At 37.3% G+C, this 18,944-nt stretch overlaps 2 protein-coding genes across 5 annotated transcripts in view; one reads left to right on the forward strand and one right to left on the reverse strand.

The window, feature by feature from the left end:
• The window catches only part of LOC124721967 (polyhomeotic-proximal chromatin protein), a 286,137-nt gene extending 271,432 nt beyond the window's left edge, over window positions 1–14,705 (forward strand). For all 4 annotated transcript variants that reach the window (XM_047247136.1, XM_047247135.1, XM_047247137.1 and 1 more), the window contains 3 exons: window positions 3,971–4,164; window positions 13,911–14,083; window positions 14,471–14,705. In XM_047247136.1, the coding sequence (XP_047103092.1) occupies window positions 3,971–4,164; window positions 13,911–14,069 (353 nt within the window). In that variant the 3' untranslated portion in view covers window positions 14,070–14,083; window positions 14,471–14,705. The remainder of the gene's footprint in view (window positions 1–3,970; window positions 4,165–13,910; window positions 14,084–14,470) is intronic.
• A 939-nt stretch (window positions 14,706–15,644) lies between these two features.
• The window catches only part of LOC124722752 (annexin A5-like), a 280,617-nt gene continuing 277,317 nt past the window's right edge, over window positions 15,645–18,944 (reverse strand). The window contains exon 7 of the mRNA XM_047247892.1: window positions 15,645–15,862. Coding sequence (XP_047103848.1) covers window positions 15,645–15,862 — 218 coding nt within the window. The remainder of the gene's footprint in view (window positions 15,863–18,944) is intronic.

Raw genomic sequence — 18,944 nt, forward strand, 5'->3', positions numbered from 1 at the left:
TCCTATCACAGAAGCTACAAGGAAAAAAAAGTCTTGGCCTTTGTTGAATCCCCCCTTGTATGTCAGTCACTAGTCTCAGTAGACACAGTACCGCTTTTTCCAGAAACTTTATCGACATAATTTTTGCTTTAATTGAATTGTATATTTTTAAAAGGCGGTTGGTCCATAATTATGTGATTTTGAGTGTGCCGTTGCTTGAGATACTACGTATGAAACTGCATGACATCAATACTTCCAGTGCTATGGATGAGTTAACTTGTCATGTTGCGCTCTTCCCAGGTGCTGAGGACATTTTTGAATGCAGTCTCAAGTGTTTTCCTTAAGCACTATTGACATGTTTACATATCCCTTTCTGCCACCTCTCTGTGATGTGGACAAGTTACTTCCATATCGCAGTGAATAAAAAAGTTTCGAGTATGTGCCCCTTTGCAAGTTATCATTTGCCAAAAAAACTTGGTTTCGATATCTTCAAATGTTTATGAAATATGACCATTGGTATGACCATGTTTCCTGTTATGCGGGGAATATAACAACCAATATCACGAGAATATTGTTGTGCTCAGTTATAAATGAAATTCTGGTATTTTGTGTAATTTCATACACAGCAATGTACAGGCTAAAATCAACCATACAGAAAGTTTACTCAATGCATTTTTACCTCTGCAAACTCTTTAAATTTTTTTTGCTGTGCATTACACATCACAGTAACTGTGATGAATAACAAAATGAACTTCAGTCCTTTATTGAGCTGATACGATGTCAAAAATAATTTTTTTTTCACCTAATAGTTTTCTTAAAAGCAAAAAATAAATATTTCATGGTGTCCAGAATGTTGTCTTTTCAGCACAGGTAGCAGCATTAGGTGAATAGTGCAGCGATGATAAGTCGTGCTTGGTACGGACTGCAGAAATTAAGTCTGTAATAGTCAAATGGTCAAATGGTTAAAGGGGTATCAGTCCATCAGTTAATGTACATTCTATAGGATTCTGACAAATTGTTATTTTTGTCAGTCAACGACTCTTACCCTTTTCAAAGTAAAGAGGTATTACAGTCGTTACTTGTGCTCCTTTGAAAATAAAGCTTTGATAGCAGCACTGACGATGCTGTGTATCATTTAATACTTTCTCCTCACACCACGTCTGTCAGGTATTTTGAATACACAATAGAAAGACTTATACAGGCATAATGTGTCCTAACATCAGGGGGAAGGCAAGAAGAGTCCAAATGAAGTGTGCTCATTTATACCACAAGAATACAGTAAACTTCATCTATTCTCAGATGACTGCCCAGATCAGAATAGAAATCTCTTGGCAGATTTCTGTTGGACCTAACAGGTACTGGGACAATCAACAAAATTTGAAGTCACTTTCTACTGATAGGACACAGTTTCTTGACCATACAGTAGAGATTTTGGCATTATAAAAAGGAAACAAGGACAAAGTGCATGCTGTGAGAAGTTCTTAAAAGTTCTGAACAGGGAAAATTTTGTGTTTGATACTTGATTTCAAGTCACGGTGGCAGCCGTACTACAGGAAAATGAGAATTTCTGAGGAAACTGGAAGTATTGGAAAATGAGGAATGGTGATATTCTCTGTCAGCACTTTTTCACAGACTGTTTTTGATGACACAAGAAAGCATTGTATTACAGCCTTACAGCCCGTATAGTGAGAGACATGTTAGTATCAGCCTGACAAGCATTTAACCTTTCTATGAAAAAATTCTGTAGTGGCCTGTACAGAATGGCAATCAAGACGATGACTCAGTGGACTGTCAAACGCTGATTGTTGCTGTGGAATGACGCATTGGTATTGTGAAATGTAGAACTGTGCCTGTTAGCCGATTGTTACAGACTACATTGATAGGTCTCCCCCCCCCCCCCTCCTCCTCCTCCTCCTCCTCCTCCTCCTCCTTACACCCCAGTGGTGTGGTTTAAATTTTCAGTGAAAACTGTTTTCACATAATTGGGATTCTTGTTTTGTTTGTTTTGAGTCAGTTGCTTTGAAGGACATGGGAGTTTATATTGTAGACTGAAGGGGTGTTGATGCTTTAATAACTAGTACAAAGAAGAGGGTCTACTGGCAGGTTGGGTGGAGTAAGGTAATCATTTTAAAAAATATTGAGACTCCCTGGGAAACATACACTACATTGATATGGACCCACAGTAATTTCGGGGAGTCAGTGCCCTTGAAAAGGAGTGTGTGAATTCAGTATATCAGTTTCCAGCTTTTAATGATTAATTACAGTATCAAAATATAACATTAGAAATAAATCTCTTGTTTAACAATCACATTTGCATCGTATAACCCATATAAAGTTGTTATGCAGAGTTCCCATAAAAGTGTATCAGTTGATTTAAGGCCATCATAAAAATATTAGATTCTGTGTGTGTGTGTGTGTGTGTGTGTGTGTGTGTGTGTGTGTGTGGGCGGGAGGGGGGGGTGTCATTACGTTTCTGTTACAAGACTGTTACTTCTATTACCTGCCACCATATTTGTGTGCATTGCTTAAATTTTGTTGTTGAAGTCCTTATGATTTAATATATCATCAATTTACTCACTGTTACATACAAAGTTTTCATTAAAGTCCTTACGAATCATGTTAGCGCTATTGTGGAAAACAAATGGCTCATACAATAAGCTGGATTCTACAGCGGTTGGAAAGCAATTCACTGTATGTATACCCAGCATGAAGCAGTTAATCATGCTAATGAATATGAAATGCCATTATGTGTAACTCTTATAGACTTTGTAAAAGGCTTTGGCTTCTGTCAGCTTAATTGCTCTTATACAGAACCTGACTGAACAAGGTGGGGAGATAAAGTACATAAATATTTTATGTAATATCTATGATATCTTAATGGCTTCTGTCAGCATAGGAAAACACTTGAGGAAATTTTCAATTGGAAAGGGAGTAAAGCAGTATGACCGTATATTCCTGAAACTATTTATAGCAGTCCCTAAGACAACTGTGTCCAGAACTAGCTGAAAAAAAGAGAAATTAGGAAAAATGGGAGAAGATTCACTAACTTGAGATTTCCAGACGACTCACTTCCCGGCCAACAGTATGCTGCAATTGCAGTCCTTTTTAGATTTACTTTCATTCGAATTGGTCTGTAGTGAGGTGGTTCTCCAGGATGTGGATCATAAAGGATTTATCAGATAGTTGCTATAAAGTGGGCTTTAAAATAACATTTGATCAAAACAAATACTATGCACCAAAAGTTGATAACTGCAAGACAAATAATATTGAACGATTACTGTCTAAAAATGTTAACAAATATGTTTACCTGGGACAGTTAATAAGTACCCAAGGAGACTTAAAACCTGAAATTTTTCATTGAAACAAGATAGGTTGTAGGGTTTAAGGAAGAGATTCAAATTTTTTAAATCTAATATTGCCAACATAATTAGGAAAAAGGTTGTTTTCGAACACTGTTCTTTCTGAACTAACATATGACTCTGAAATTTGATTTTGAATGAGCTTTTGAGAAGAAAACGTAGAACACCTCAGAGCTGTTGAAAGGTTGGAAAACACTGGAAAAGAAGTGAAGACATATGAGCAATAATAGAAGATCAGGGTGTTGTGGAAATGGTACAAGCTGGGAAAAGCTACAAAAAAAAAAAGGGGGGGGGGCAGGACATACCACATGAATAAATGATGAAAGATAGACATAGGCATTAGTAGAGTGAAGTTCCAGAGAAAGACAAAGACTGCAAGGCAGACCACCTGACTGTCGGGATAAAGAACTGAAGAAAGTCACAGGCTTCAACCAGCAGAGGGCAGCAGGAGAGAGAGATGTTTGAACAGTGATTGAAATTGTATGTTAGCTTGTTGTTAAAGAGGCTACACATTATAAAGTTTGAGTTAGCTGAAAAATAAATAAACAGTAAACTAATAATTCTTAAAAATTAAACTAATAATTCTTTATAATCAAATGGGATATAATTTGGGTTATAACGTTCTGTTTCAGTTACTACAGCTGCAGAAGTTACATCAACTACTGCACCAGACAAAATTAAACGTTTAATAGAAGAAGACCCGTTTTTTAAAAAGTATGTTCCAAAAGAAAAAACTCCTGACCCTACAAATTGGACAGTAGATGAAGTTTGCAAGTATTTGCAGGAACACGGCTGTGCTGCTCAAGCAGAAGCTTTTCGTCATCACGTAAGTGAAATACCTATTGACCCATTTTGACATAATTTATTTCAACTTTGATTTCTAGTGTGTTGGACAAAATAGTGTTGGGCATCAGAGAAAATAGGAAAGGCAGCAGGAAATGTCTCTCTGCAAACCAGGCAGTTGTTGCAGACTTTGCATGGTACTAGTTCAGCTTAGTGGTGCATTGCAAACTTAACCATTTTTAGGATTATGTCCCTCAGACTGTAAAAACCGAACCTTTATAGGATCATGTTAATTCCTGTCTGTCAGAGTGTTAAGAGCTCTTTTTCTCAGGGACAGGTAGAAGCATCAAGTTGAAATTTGTCAGGTATTAAGGACAAAGGTCCCATGGTAGTGTAAATAATGTATGCTTCTAAGTCAATGCCATCAAAGGTACAACCATGTATGTCACATATTTTGATACTCACAAACTCATTCATCAAACCCTATAGATGAGCTGTCCATACACACCTTGGGGCTCAGGGTCTAGCAGTAAAGTTCATACCTGGAAACTGAGAGGATAGGGAATCAAATCTTGGCTGGACTGTGGATTCTTCAGTCTTTGTTTTCAATTAGTCTTGCCCACTGAACAGTTTGAGGAGTCGCCAGCTTTGGGTTCCACGATCAACTGTAGGTTCCCTTACCCCAGTTGGATAACTGAGATAGGTTATCGACATGCAAGTCACCGAACTGGTGTCCAATAGGAAGGCTTGTAAAAGGCCATTGAGCCACACAAAATTGTTGTTGTTGTTGTTGTTGTTATTATTATTATTATTATTATTATTTCTTTCCTTTCTTAGACATTATTATTGTTGTTGTTGTTGTTGTTGTTGTTGTTGTTAGTGTTACTACTACTACCACCACCACCACTGTCATCTGCATATGCAATTTAGTTAGTACGGAACCCTCAAGAGTGCGATTCCTACTAGCACTTCCCTGGTTTTTATAGTTGTTTGCAGACAGCCTGCAATAGCTTACGTGAACAAGAAACACTGTGAACCAGCCACAAAGAAGCACTGTTAGGGAGGTAGTCTTTATTATTATTATTTCTTTCACTTTCTCAGACGTTAAGTCCGGTTAAAAATGGAGTGACGCGGACCTTGATCAAGCGTCACTTCCTTTTAACTGTGCGGTATGTGTTATATTGCATTTAGGAACTTTCGGGTAGTTGAACATGTATCAATAATTACGGATTTCTGTAGTTGTATATATATGTTTGGATGTAGCTGTAATGCATTGATGTACTGGTAGATATTGTGTGGTATGACTCCTGTAGTTGATAGTATAATTGGTATGATGTCAACTTTATCCTGATGCCACATGTCTTTGACTTCCTCAGCCAGTTGGATGTATTTTTCAATTTTTTCTCCTGTTTTCTTTTGTATATTTGTTGTATTGGGTATGAATATTTCGATTAGTTGTGTTAATTTCTTCTTTTTATTGGTGAGTATGATGTCAGGTTTGTTATGTGGTGTTGTTTTATCTGTTATAATGGTTCTGTTCCAGTATAATTTGTATTCATCATTCTCCAGTACATTTTGTGGTGTATACTTGTATGTAGGAACGTGTTGTTTTAAAAGTTTATGTTGTAAGGCAAGCTGTTGATGTATTATTTTTGTGACATTGTCATGTCTTCTGGGGTATTCTGTATTTGCTAGTATTGTACATCCGCTTGTGATGTGATCTATTGTTTCTATTTGTTGTTTACAAAGTCTGCATTTATCCTTTGTGGTATTGGGATCTTTAATAATACGCTTGCTGTAATACCTGGTGTTTATTGCTTGATCCTGTATTGCAATCATGAATCCTTCTGTCTCACTGCATATATTGCATTTTCTTAGCCATGTGTTGGATGCGTCTTGATCGATGTGTGGCTGTGTTAGATGATACGGGTGCTTGCCATGAAGTGTTTTCTTTTTCCAATTTACTTTCTTCGTATCTGTTGATGTTATGTGATCTAAAGGGTTGTAGAAGTGGTTATGAAATTGCAGTGGTGTAGCCGATGTATTTATATGAGTGATTGCCTTGTGTATTTTGCTAGTTTCTGCTCGTTCTAGAAAGAATTTTCTTAAATTGTCTACCTGTCCATAATGTAGGTTTTTTATGTCGATAAATCCCCTTCCTCCTTCCTTTCTGCTTAATGTGAATCTTTCTGTTGCTGAATGTATGTGATGTATTCTATATTTGTGGCATTGTGATCGTGTAAGTGTATTGAGTGCTTCTAGGTCTGTGTTACTCCATTTCACTACTCCAAATGAGTAGGTCAATATTGGTATGGCATAAGTATTTATAGCTTTTGTCTTGTTTCTTGCTGTCAATTCTGTTTTCAGTATTTTTGTTAGTCTTTGTCTATATTTTTCTTTTAGTTCTTCTTTAATATTTGTATTATCTATTCCTATTTTTTGTCTGTATCCTAGATATTTATAGGCATCCGTTTTTTCCATCGCTTCTATGCAGTCGCTGTGGTTATCCAATATGTAATCTTCTTGTTTAGTGTGTTTTCCCTTGACTATGCTATTTTTCTTACATTTGTCTGTTCCAAAAGCCATACTTATTATTATTATTATTATTATTACTATTATTTTTAATTCTACCTTCACAGCATATTTGATGTCTATAGATATAGTCTCGCTATTTATTCCATGCCACAACCCGCTGATCCTGAATACTGATGGATACTGCTGCACCCGTTCATGTTCGTACATCCCATTTATAATGTTGTGTAGTTGTCACTATTCAGTATTCTTTGCCAGTCTGTGAAGCACCTATCATTTAATGGTTCCTGTGGCTCATTAATTTAGTGGGTGCTTGAAGTTACACTTGCAGTGTAATTCTTGCATAAAGGTATGAACATATATTCCTCAATGTTGCTGAGTGCATAGAGGGATAGTTCATGAAATCTTGATGTGATCACTAAAGTTTGATAAGAGTTACATATGTAATAATAATAATAATAATTATTATTATTATAATTATAATAATAATAAGCCTTAGGTATGTTCTGCCAGTCGTAAAAGGCGACGAAAAGAACAAACCACTAATAGGGCTAACCCCCCTTTTAGGGTGATTAGTTGGTTCAGGACAGAACTAATGAAGCCTCGGACAAGCGCTGTCATGGTCGAGAACGACGCTTGAACCCTATGCTCGTCCACAATGGTAACGACACTGCTAGCCACACCGAAAATGATTTAAATCCAAATAGAGGTGTTTCGCAGGATATGCTTCCTCCAACCACTCTAGAAGGAAAACAAAGACAGAGGATGAGATGGTCAGATGAAGTTAACTGACACCTCATGTTCTGTTATTACCAAGCAACAAACTTAGGAACCAACACAACTGGATACAGATCACAAGTATACACAACATTTATTACCAGATACTCAGAATTAAAATTTTTAACGGATTGACGACTAGCTGATCAGATCCGTGTAATAACCAAAAATAACAGGATACCCCAGTCAGAATTAGAAAACATCAAACAACAAATACAGGAACAAAATAATGTGCAATCAGAAGAAGAAGAAGAAAATACAGTAATTCACTCAAACATCCCAGAGCAAACAAACAAAGAACACCACACATCAATTAAACAATCAGAGGAAAACGAAATCTTAAGACAGCCACCAGAACAAGCACAAATAGAACAGGAAGTGACACACATGCTAGATATAGAAGAAAAATTTCAGCTAACATATACCGAGCGAGGTGGCGCAGTGGTTAGCACACTGGACTCGCATTCGGGAGGACGACGGTTCAATCCCATCTCCAGCCATCCTGATTTAGGTGATCCGTGATTTCCCTAAATCGCTTCAGGCAAATGCCAGGATGGTTCCTTTGAAAGGGCACGGCCGATTTCCTTCCCCATCCTTCCCTCACCCGAGCTTGCGCTCCGTCTCTAATGACCTCGTTGTCGACGGGACGTTAAACACTAATATCCTCCTCCTCAGCTAACATATATAGAATACAAAGACACAAATACAGACATTAGACCATTCTTGCATAGACTACCAAATAACCCACAAGTCAAAACAACAACAACTACTATCAACACAATCATACACAACAAAATAAATGAAAATACAACTATGGAAGAGTTACAATTACTGGTTTATATAGGAGCACTCACTACACTAAATATACACACTAGGCAGAGATCAGAACAAACCAACACACAGAAGAAACCCACAAAACCAGCATGGCAACACAGGCTACAGATCAGAATAGAAAAACTGAGAAAAGACATCGGACAGCTAACACAATTTATAAGAAATGAAACATCAGACAAAAAACGAAAAAGGTTATGTAAAATCTCACAAGAAACGATAGAGCAATTAGATGAAAAGAAGCAGAAATTACAAGCATTGGCCAAACGACTTAGAAGATACAAAAAAAGTGAAAATAGAAGGAAACAAAATCAAACATTCAACACAAACCAAAACAAATTTTATCGGACAATAGATAACACACACATTAAAATAGACAACCCACCAAACATAACAGACATGGAACACTTCTGGAGCAACATATGGTTAAACCCGGTACAACATAAGACATGCACGGTGGATACAAGCAGAAACAGACACATACAAGATGATACCACAAATGCCTGTAGTGGTAATTTTGCAACACGAAGTCACCCGAGCAATTAATTCTACGCACAATTGGAAAGCCCCTGGAAAAGATAAAATAGCAAATTTCTGGCTAAAGAAGTTCGCCTCAACACATTCACATCTAACTAAATTATTTAACAGTTACATTGCAGACCCATACACATTCCCTGATACACTTACACATGGAATAACTTATCTGAAACCTAAAGATCAAGCAGACACAGAAAACCCAGCAAAATATCGCCCCATAACATGCCTACCAACAATATACAAAATATAAACTTCAGTCATTACACAGAAATTAATAACACATACAACACAGAACAAAATTATAAATGAAGAACAAAAAGTCTGTTGCAAAGGAACACGAGGATGTAAAGAGCAACTGATAATAGATGCAGAGGTGACATATCAAGCTAAAACTAAACAAAGGTCGCTACACTACGCATACATTGATTACCAAAAAGCTTTTGATAGTGTACCCCACTCATGGTTACTACAAATATTGGAAATATACAAAGTAGATCCTAAATTGATACAGTTCCTAAACATAGTAATGAAAAATTGGAAAACCACACTCAATATCCAAACAAATTCAAATAATTTCACATCACAGCCAATACAGATTAAGCATGGAATATACCAAGGAGACTCATTAAGTCCTTTCTGGTTCTGCCTTGCTCTGAACCCACTATCCAACATGCTAAACAATACAAATTATGGATACAATATAATTGGAACATATCAACACAAAATCACACATTTGCTATACATGGATGATCTAAAACTACTGGCAGCAACAAATCAACAACTCAACCAATTACTAAAGATAACCAAAGTATTCACCAATGATATAAATATGGCTTTTGGAACAGACAAATGTAAGAAAAATAGCATAGTCAAGGGAAAACACACTAAACAAGAAGATTACATATTGGATAACCACAGCGACTGCATAGAAGTGATGGAAAAAACAGATGCCTATAAATATCTAGGATACAGACAAAAAATAGGAATAGATAATACAAATATTAAAGAAGAACTAAAAGAAAAATACAGACAAAGACTAACAAAAATACTGAAAACAGAATTGACAGCAAGAAACAAGACTAAAGCTACAAATACTTATGCTATACCAGTATTGACCTATTCATTTGGAGTATTGAAATGGAGTAACACAGACCTAGAAGCACTCAATACACTTACACGATCACAATGCCACAAATATAAAATACATCACATACATTCAGCAACAGAAAGATTCACATTAAGCAGAAAGGAAGGAGGAAGGGGATTTATTGACATAAAAAACCTACATCATGGACGTATATCTAAAAACAAAGATGATGTGACTTACCAAATGAAAGTGCTGGCGGGTCGACAGAAACACAAACAAACAAACAAAATTCAAGCGTTCGCAACAAACTGTTGCCTCATCAGGAAAGAGGGAAGGAGAGGGAAAGACGAAAGGATGTTGGTTTTAAGGGAGAGGGTAAGGAGTCATTCCAATCCCGGGAGCAGAAAGACTTACCTTAGGGGGAAAAAAGGACGGGTACACACACACACACACACACACACACACACACACACACACACACACACATACAGACACAAGCAGACATATTTAAAGACAAAGAGTTTGGGCAGACTGACATCTCTGCCCAAACTCTTTGTCTTTAAATATGTCTGCTTGTGTCTGTATATGTGTGGATGGATATATGTGTGTGTGTGCGAGTGTATACCCGTCCTTTTTTCCCCCTAAGGTAAGTCTTTCCGCTCCCGGGATTGGAATGACTCCTTATCCTCTCCCTTAAAACCCACATCCTTTCGTCTTTCCCTCTCCTTCCCTCTTTCCTGATGAGGCAACAGTTTGTTGCGAAAGCTTGAATTTTGTGTGTTTGTTTGTGTTTCTGTCGACCTGCCAGCACTTTCATTTGGTAAGTCACATCATCTTTGTTTTTAGATATATTTTTCCTACGTGGAATGTTTCGCTCTATTGTAACTACATTATGGACAGGTAGACAATTTAAGAAAATTCTTTCTAGAACGAGCAGAAACTAGCAAAATATACAAAGCAATCGCTCATATAAATACATCGGCTACACCTCTGCAATTTCATAACCACTTCTACAACCCTTTAGATCACATAACATCAACAGATACGAAAAAGTAAATTGGAAAAACAAAACACTACATGGCAAGCACCCATATCATCCAACACAGCCACACATCGATCAAGTCGCATCCAACACATGGCTAACAAAAGGCAATATACACAGTGAGACGGAAGGATTCATGATTGCAATACAGGATCAAACAATAAACACCAGATATTAGAGCAAGCATATTATTAAAGATCCCAATACCACAACAGATAAATGCAGACTTTGCAAACAACAAATAGAAACAGTAGATCACATCGCAAGCGGATGTACAATACTAGCAAATACAGAATACCCCAGAAGACATGACAATGTCACAAAAATAATACATCAACAGCTTGCCTTACAACATAAACTTTTAAAACAACACGTTCCTACATACAAGTATACACCACAAAATGTACTGGAGAATGATGAATACATATTATACTGGAACAGAACCATTATAACAGATAAAACACCACCACATAACAAACCTGACATCATACTCACCAATAAAAGAAGAAATTAACACAACTAATCGAAATACTCATACCCAATACAACAAATATACAGAATAAAACAGGAGAAAAAATTGAAAAATACGTCCAACTGGCTGAGGAAGTCAAGGACATGTGGCATCAGGATAAAGTTGACATTATACCAATTATACTATCAACTACAGGAGTCATACCACACAATATCCACCAGTACATCAACGCAATACAGCTACATCCAAACGTATGTATACAACTACAGAAATCTGTAATTATTGATACATGTTAAATTACCCGAAAGTTCCTAAATGCAATGTAACATATACCATACAGTTAAAAGGAAGCCACGCTTGATCAAGGTCCGCGTCACTTTCCATTTTTAACCAGACATAACGTCTGAGAAAGGAAAGAATAATAATAATAATAATAATAATAATAATAATAATAATAATGTATGAAAGTTACATACATAATAATGATTTATGATCCCCATGCCCTGCCGCCCCCCCCCCCCCCCTTCCCCAACCCCCAACACTCCTCCTGGATCTGTGCTTGCTATCAGGGGACAAACATTTTACTAATAGGGAGCACTGTAAGTGTCTTAATGTAAATGTGGTCAGCTACAAATGACATGAATCACAATATGATGCCTATGGTTAGAGTTGCACATCACATCAGCTATAATGTTAAATATGCACGACTGCGCAAGTTTGGCAGTCAGCAGTTGTGGCTCTGTTGTTTAGGTGAGCTGTTCCACCAAGTCAAGTTCGTACCACATCAGATGGGAAAATCTATTTTTAATTGTCCTATGGCGAAAAACCACATAACAATCAAAATGACATCGGTTTGTAATTGTTGTAAGACTGGTGCAAGACATGTTAAATAGGCTGTCTACCATTTTCTGTCCCAAGTTGAAATTGAGGAACAGCACATTCCATAACAGAGTGGAATGTCTCAGGGGGTCTCGTTCAGAATGTGTTGGACAATGAGTGTCTTCATTTCAGCTACATTCTCAGCCAGAAGACACACAGCTTAAGATAAAATGATCTAGTGTGTGCAGATGTGCAGTCTTGAGTAAAAATAATCCTATCCACACTGTTGAAGGGCTGGAATGATGTTGGTGCACAAAAGATACACGAAGCGTTTACCAGTGACAATATAGGAAAAGGACTCGCAGGGCTCATCTCCTTAAAAAAATACAGTTGTATGATAAATGATGCTGCCGTCAGCTTGTACCACAGCCACCTTTGCAGAATGAAGTGGTACAGGCTTTTGTGTGTGTGTGTGTGTGTGTGTGTGTGTGTGTGTGTGTGTGTGTGTGTGTGTTGTTTTTCTGTTGCTCGTATTCTGCAGTTCGGTGTGCTGACATGTCCTTGGAGATGGAAATGGGCTTCGTCTGTCCACAGAATTTTCCGTGGCCATTCATTGTTCGCTTCCATGTGAGCAAGAAATTCCAGAGTGAATGTTTGTCTTGCAGGCAGGTGAGCAGGAAGCAGCTTCTGGACATGGGTCATATTGTATGGATAGCAATGCAGGAGGGTTCGTGGGATTTTATGCAGTGTGCTCACAGGCATATCCAACATTTGGGCAATTCTCTGTACACCGCTCGACACCTCCTGGTATACTGTGGCCTCATCTTCGACGACGTCGAATCAACTGCCTTCCTTCTCCTGCCACACTGCACTTCAAAAGCACCTGTCTTTTCAAATTTAGTAATCATTTGTTCCAGACCCTTAGCAGACATGAGACCAATGCCTCTCTTTCACACCCTCAAGTATCCGGGATAGGATTAATGTGAATATAGCTATTTGAATGTGAATATAGCAACTTACCTGTGAATGATGCTTTCTCTTGACCGTAGAAACTTTTGAAGCTGCTTATCATTTCAGCTTCATCTCACTTCGACAGTGTTTCATTGCTACCCCCACCCCCTCCCTCCCCCCTCTATATATCAGAATCTTACAGCCCTTTCAGTAAGGCGCATTCTGGGTTCTTACTCCTCCTGCAGAGTTAAGTGGAAAAGAAAACTTATTTAGGTTTTCTGAAAAGATGTTGGTGTTACTCTTGTCCAGGCTGGAGCAGCATCTACAGGGACCTTTCTGTTATTGGTACATAGAAATGAAATACTGTAATCAAACAAAAAAGCAATTGACAATCTTCCATTCTTTATGAAGATAAGAAACTTCCCCCTGTGTGTATGCAGTGCTATTTGTGAGCTGCAGTGAGATAATTTTCCAGAAAATTTGTGATATGCCAATTAGAACTCAATGAAAAAGAAATGTTTGTAATAGTACCCTAGTATATTAACTCCGCAATGTCACCGCTTTCATTTCTTGTGGCCATCTCACGTTCTTGGAAACGCATTTTGAGTGGAGTAATATTCAGTGTAGGGAATAAAATTTTGGTGAAATGCTTTGCTATGAATAGACTATTACTATTATGTTTTATTTCACACACTTATTTTTTAATGTAGTAGCAACTAAGTTGTATTTAATTGCTTTTAGGAAATTGATGGAAGGTCATTGTTGTTGCTAACACGTCGTGATGTGCTGTATGAACTTGGTCTTAAATTGGGCCCTGCCCTCAAAGTGAATCACTTTGTGCAACTATTACAGAAGAAAGATATCAGAAAAGTTTTCCCATTCAATGAAATGTTGCGTTAAACAGAATGGAAATGGTAAGTATGTTGTTTTTTATCATGTGCATGTCATTATTAAACTTACACAGATTAAATTCTTCATTTGTGTAGCCATATTGTCTGTAGTTCCCTGACAGCCCTTCAGGGTAGTTTGGTTCTGTCAATGCAACTACATAAAATGCATGGGTTTTTTTTCTTCACCAGATGAGTTTCGCTTTATTGAGGTAAAGCAATAAAGCAAAACGCGTCTGGTGGAAGAAAACACGCATTTTATGTAGTTGCAATGACAGGAGCAAAATACCCCCAAGGAATATACAGATTAAATTGATGGTTTTATTATGCAATGAAAATAAAAATGTTCATTATTACATTGTTGAGCACAGCATATGCATTTTAGATAATTCTATTTAAATTTTTGTCTTTCAGGTGATCAGTGGCTCTAAAATGATCATCCTAGTGTTGATTTTCAATGATGTCATTACTGGCATGAAGATGCTAAAGGCAGATAAAAAAGTTTCTGTGTTTTCCATATTTAGTGAGTAGTTGGTGGTCTCTGTGATGTACTTTTTCTATGCCAAAGCAAGAAAGACAATAAAAAGTCTGACAATTACTTTAGATTGTAAAGTTATATGGAAGATTTAATAAAATCTGATGATAAATACTCCCTTCTTTCCTGCAAGAATATATTTATTAAAATAGCTGACACTCATTGTAATAGGAAAAAAAGTTACCAATACACATGAATGTGTGTTAATTTGTCAATAACCAAAGTGGGATATTTGTATCCTTGGAATTAAAGTGATTAAGCCATTTCCATTGTTGTGTTCCTGTGTGTTTGCTCAAAGGGATCTTCCTGGGTGAGCAGTAAGTGTGTTTGTAAGAAAAAGACTCTTAGTTTAAAATAATTTATGCCTATAATTATCAGCTTCCATGGTCTTTTTCCTATTTGAATTTTACTAACTGGAGCATAAGTGTGCAGCATTAATAGTTATGTTGTGATTGGGTTAAGATGATGATTGCTTTTTGCAGTATGTACCTGTGTTAATGATGTGCCTGGAACTGTTAAAGGAGGGGAAATTTTTCAATCATAGCTGTGGGTTGCATGTTAAAAGCATGAAATGCCTTTTATATAAACATTGTAAGGAAAGTCAAGGTGGAAATCGATACATAATGGTACCATGGAGAAATATTTAGTTATTTGTTAATGATACAGAATGTGTTTTACACCTTCATCTGCAAGATAATAAGGTGATAGAGTACATCTGTGCACATTGTGAAGAGGAATAATATTTACGTTTTTGTGATACAAGAAATTTGTGGTTAGCAAGAAAAGACCCTGGAGGTCAAACTAATGATTATAGCAACATACGTGACTTCATATTCAGAATTCTTGTAAGTATTTTTTATGTCTTTTATGATGTGGGGATTTAAAAATGCCCCTAAAGAAATATACACAAATGTTGGTCAGAAAACTTACTGTGCACAATTATACAATGTTAATAAGATGGATATTTGCCACCTTAGTCTTCCACAGTTATAACAACTGCTCAAAATGACTAGCACCACTGTTCAGACACTTACGGGTTACAGCAAGCTGTTGTCAGCTATGTTCTTGTTGTAATGTCAAGTGGTTGATCCACATGCCATTTGTTTCTTGCTGCTGCTTCTTCTTCTTCTTCTTCTTCTTCTTCAGCTGTTGTTGTTGGTAGCAAGTTGCATTACTGTAAGACACATTCTTTAGCATTCTCTGCAAGTAGGTGACCAGCACATATAAGCTGAAGTATGCAGGTGACAGACCTCGTAGTCTTATTCCAGGACCTGATAGATTGTCAAAAATGGGAACACAATATTTGTTGTTGTTATTCTTCTTTTGGATCTTTTTTACAGGGCTGTTAAACATGTCATAATATTACAGTTTAGTAAAGAGAAACATTGGTAATATATTCAGACATTCACATGTTTACAAGTATAGTTTGACAAAGATTTGGCAGATAGTTGGTTGTGGCCTTACAGTAGGAACTATCGAAGCATTTGCCTGTTAGTATGTTAGGGAAACCATGGAAAACCTAAATCAGAATAGTCTGATCAGGATAAGGTCTTCAGCCTTCCCAAATACAAGACTTGTCTGTTAAAACAGTGCAGCCTCATTTGGTTTATTCATAGTAAACAACATTGTTTTGTTTATGTGTTATTGCAAAGAAGTATAATTACATTATGATAACAGCTGGTTCTGTGCTGTTCATTCATTTTATGAGTGATAAATCCGCTGTTGCAAAGAGCTCAGAGAAATTAACTTATTTGTAGACTTATTTTCACCTACAGTTCCAGTGCTTACCAGTTCTTTCATAGTGTAACACGAGGCAGACAGTATATTTCCAGTGACATGTTAGTTTTGTTTAAATAAATGCATGAGAAATCATATGTAAATGGTAGTAGTTAATATCATACCAAGAAACTGCAGTTTTTATTGGCTAGTGTGAAATATACAATTTTTACTGTCTCCAGTAAAAATTTAATCTTAGAACAACAGTTGACTTATTGTGTTTATGAATTGCACTACATAGACAGTTATTATATGTATCAAATATCTTGCATACATTATGTATAGAGCCTACAATTTCGTTCACTAGGAAACATTAAACCTGGTGACAACATGTTTGGGGAAATTTACTGCAACTTCACACTGATTACTAATTTGATCAGATGGTTGGAACTGCTTGCATGGATATAACTATTTTAATATTACCTACCTTAGGTATGTGATGTAGTGATAGTTAAGTCATTATGTTTGATTGGCATGCAACACACACAAGCAGTGTTACAAAAAGCTGTGTGTTTAAAGTTGCACTCTCATCATTTGGCTCTCTCTGTTTACGCAGTCATCCAAAAGTTCTGGAATATACTGTGCAAAGTAACTACCATAAAATATTTATTTTGACAAAAAGTTCACACCTTACTTTAAAATTTCTAACTTACGTCCCTCTGTTCCGTCTCATCACACTACCTCTAGTCTACCAGTGTGCATCTTTTTCTTCAGCAGTGTCTCTGACAGTGTTCACTACCTATGTCAGCTGATTTTTCAATACATTTGTTTGTCTAGTGCACTCCAAGTGGACATAATCACAGAGGGATAAAAGTTGGAGATTTTGAAGTAAAACTAGGCCCCTTTTCTTTATAACTGTATTTCTGCATATGCAAGTATTCATTATGGAAGATATTAAATATGGACATACAGATGATGGTACTGTGATTCAAAACTAGTACCTGTGTGTAATAGTGCTTTGTTTTTGTATGCTAAAATCAAATGTGGAATTTAGACTATACGAACTTTGTCAGCAATGACAATAATATTGGCATAGCCGGCAGCAGTCCTGGAGGCAATCAAAAAAGCACTGCAGAAGGAAATTGTGTCGTGATAGTCGGACTCTTGATCAGCTTTTTATCTTGGTGATCAACTGCTTTAAACATAATTGTAATAACCTTTATACACTGAAGAGCCAAAGAAGCTGGTACACCTGCCTAATATCGTATAGGGCCCCTGCGAGCGCGCACACGTGTTGCCACACGACGTGGCATGGACTCTACTTATGTTTGAAGTAGTGCTGGAGGGAACTGACACCGTGAATCCTGTGGGGCTCTCCATAAATCTGAAAGAGTAAGAGACGGTGGAGATCTCTTCTGAACAGCATGTTGCAAGGCATCCCAGACATTATCAATAATGTTCATATCTGGTAGGTTCAGTGCCCATCAGAACTGTTTAAACTCAGAAGAGTGTTCGTGGAGCCACTCTGTAGCAATTCTGGACATGCGGGGTGTCATATCATCCTGCTGGAATTGCCCAAGTCTGTTGGAATGCACAGTAGACACGAATGTATGCAGGTGATAGACGAGATGCTTACATAAGTGTCACCTGTCAGTCGTATTGAGATGAATCGCGAGTCCCATATCACTCCAACTGCCCATGTCCCACACCATTACAGAGCCTTCGCCAGCTTGAACAGTTCCCTGCTGACTTGCAGGGTCCATGGGTTCATAAGGTTGTCTCTATACCCGTACATGTCCATCTGGTTGATACAATTTGAAATGAGACTTGTCAGGCCAGGAAACATGTTTCCAGTCATCAATAGTCCAATGTTGCTTGCAAAGCTTTGTATCATGCAGTCGTCAAGGGTACATGAGTGGGCCTTCAGCTCCGAAAGCCCATGTAAATGATGTTTTGTTGAATGGTTCACACACTGATGCTTGTTGATGGCGTAGCATTGAAGTCTGCAGCAATTTGTGGAAGGGTTGCACTTCTGTCGTATTGAATGATTCTCTTCATTCATTGTTGGTCCCGTTCTTGCAGAATCTTTTTCAGCTACAGTGATGTCGGAGATATGATGTTTTACAGGATTCCTGATATTCACGGTACACTCGTAAAATGGTCGTACAGGAAAATCGCCACTTAATCGCTACCTTGGAGATGATGTGTCCCATCTCTCGTGCACTGACTATAACTGCACGTTAAGACTCGCTTAAATCTTGATAATCTGCCATTGTAGCAGCAGTAACCTATCTGCGCCAGACACTTGTCTTATATAGGCGTTGCCGATTGCAATGCTGTTTCTGCCTGTTTACATATCTCTGTATTTGAATATGCATGCCTATTCTAGTTAAGTTAGAAAAATATGTTATTCATGTGGTTGAAGGCACACAGTAGCATATGAAGAGCAAGAGCAATTCTTAACACTTAAATTTGGCACATTTGAAACATAAGCTGATATGATACTGTAAAGTCCTGGCCGGAATACAGATAACACAAAATAGTTCAGCAGTCAGAAGGCACATAAACGAGATGAAAAACATTACTAAAGCTTTGGATAATGTCTTCCTTCAGAGCTAACTAATAAAAAATGCTCAC

This window comes from Schistocerca piceifrons, chromosome X, assembly GCF_021461385.2.
Source record: "Schistocerca piceifrons isolate TAMUIC-IGC-003096 chromosome X, iqSchPice1.1, whole genome shotgun sequence".
Lineage (NCBI taxonomy): Eukaryota > Metazoa > Arthropoda > Insecta > Orthoptera > Acrididae > Schistocerca > Schistocerca piceifrons.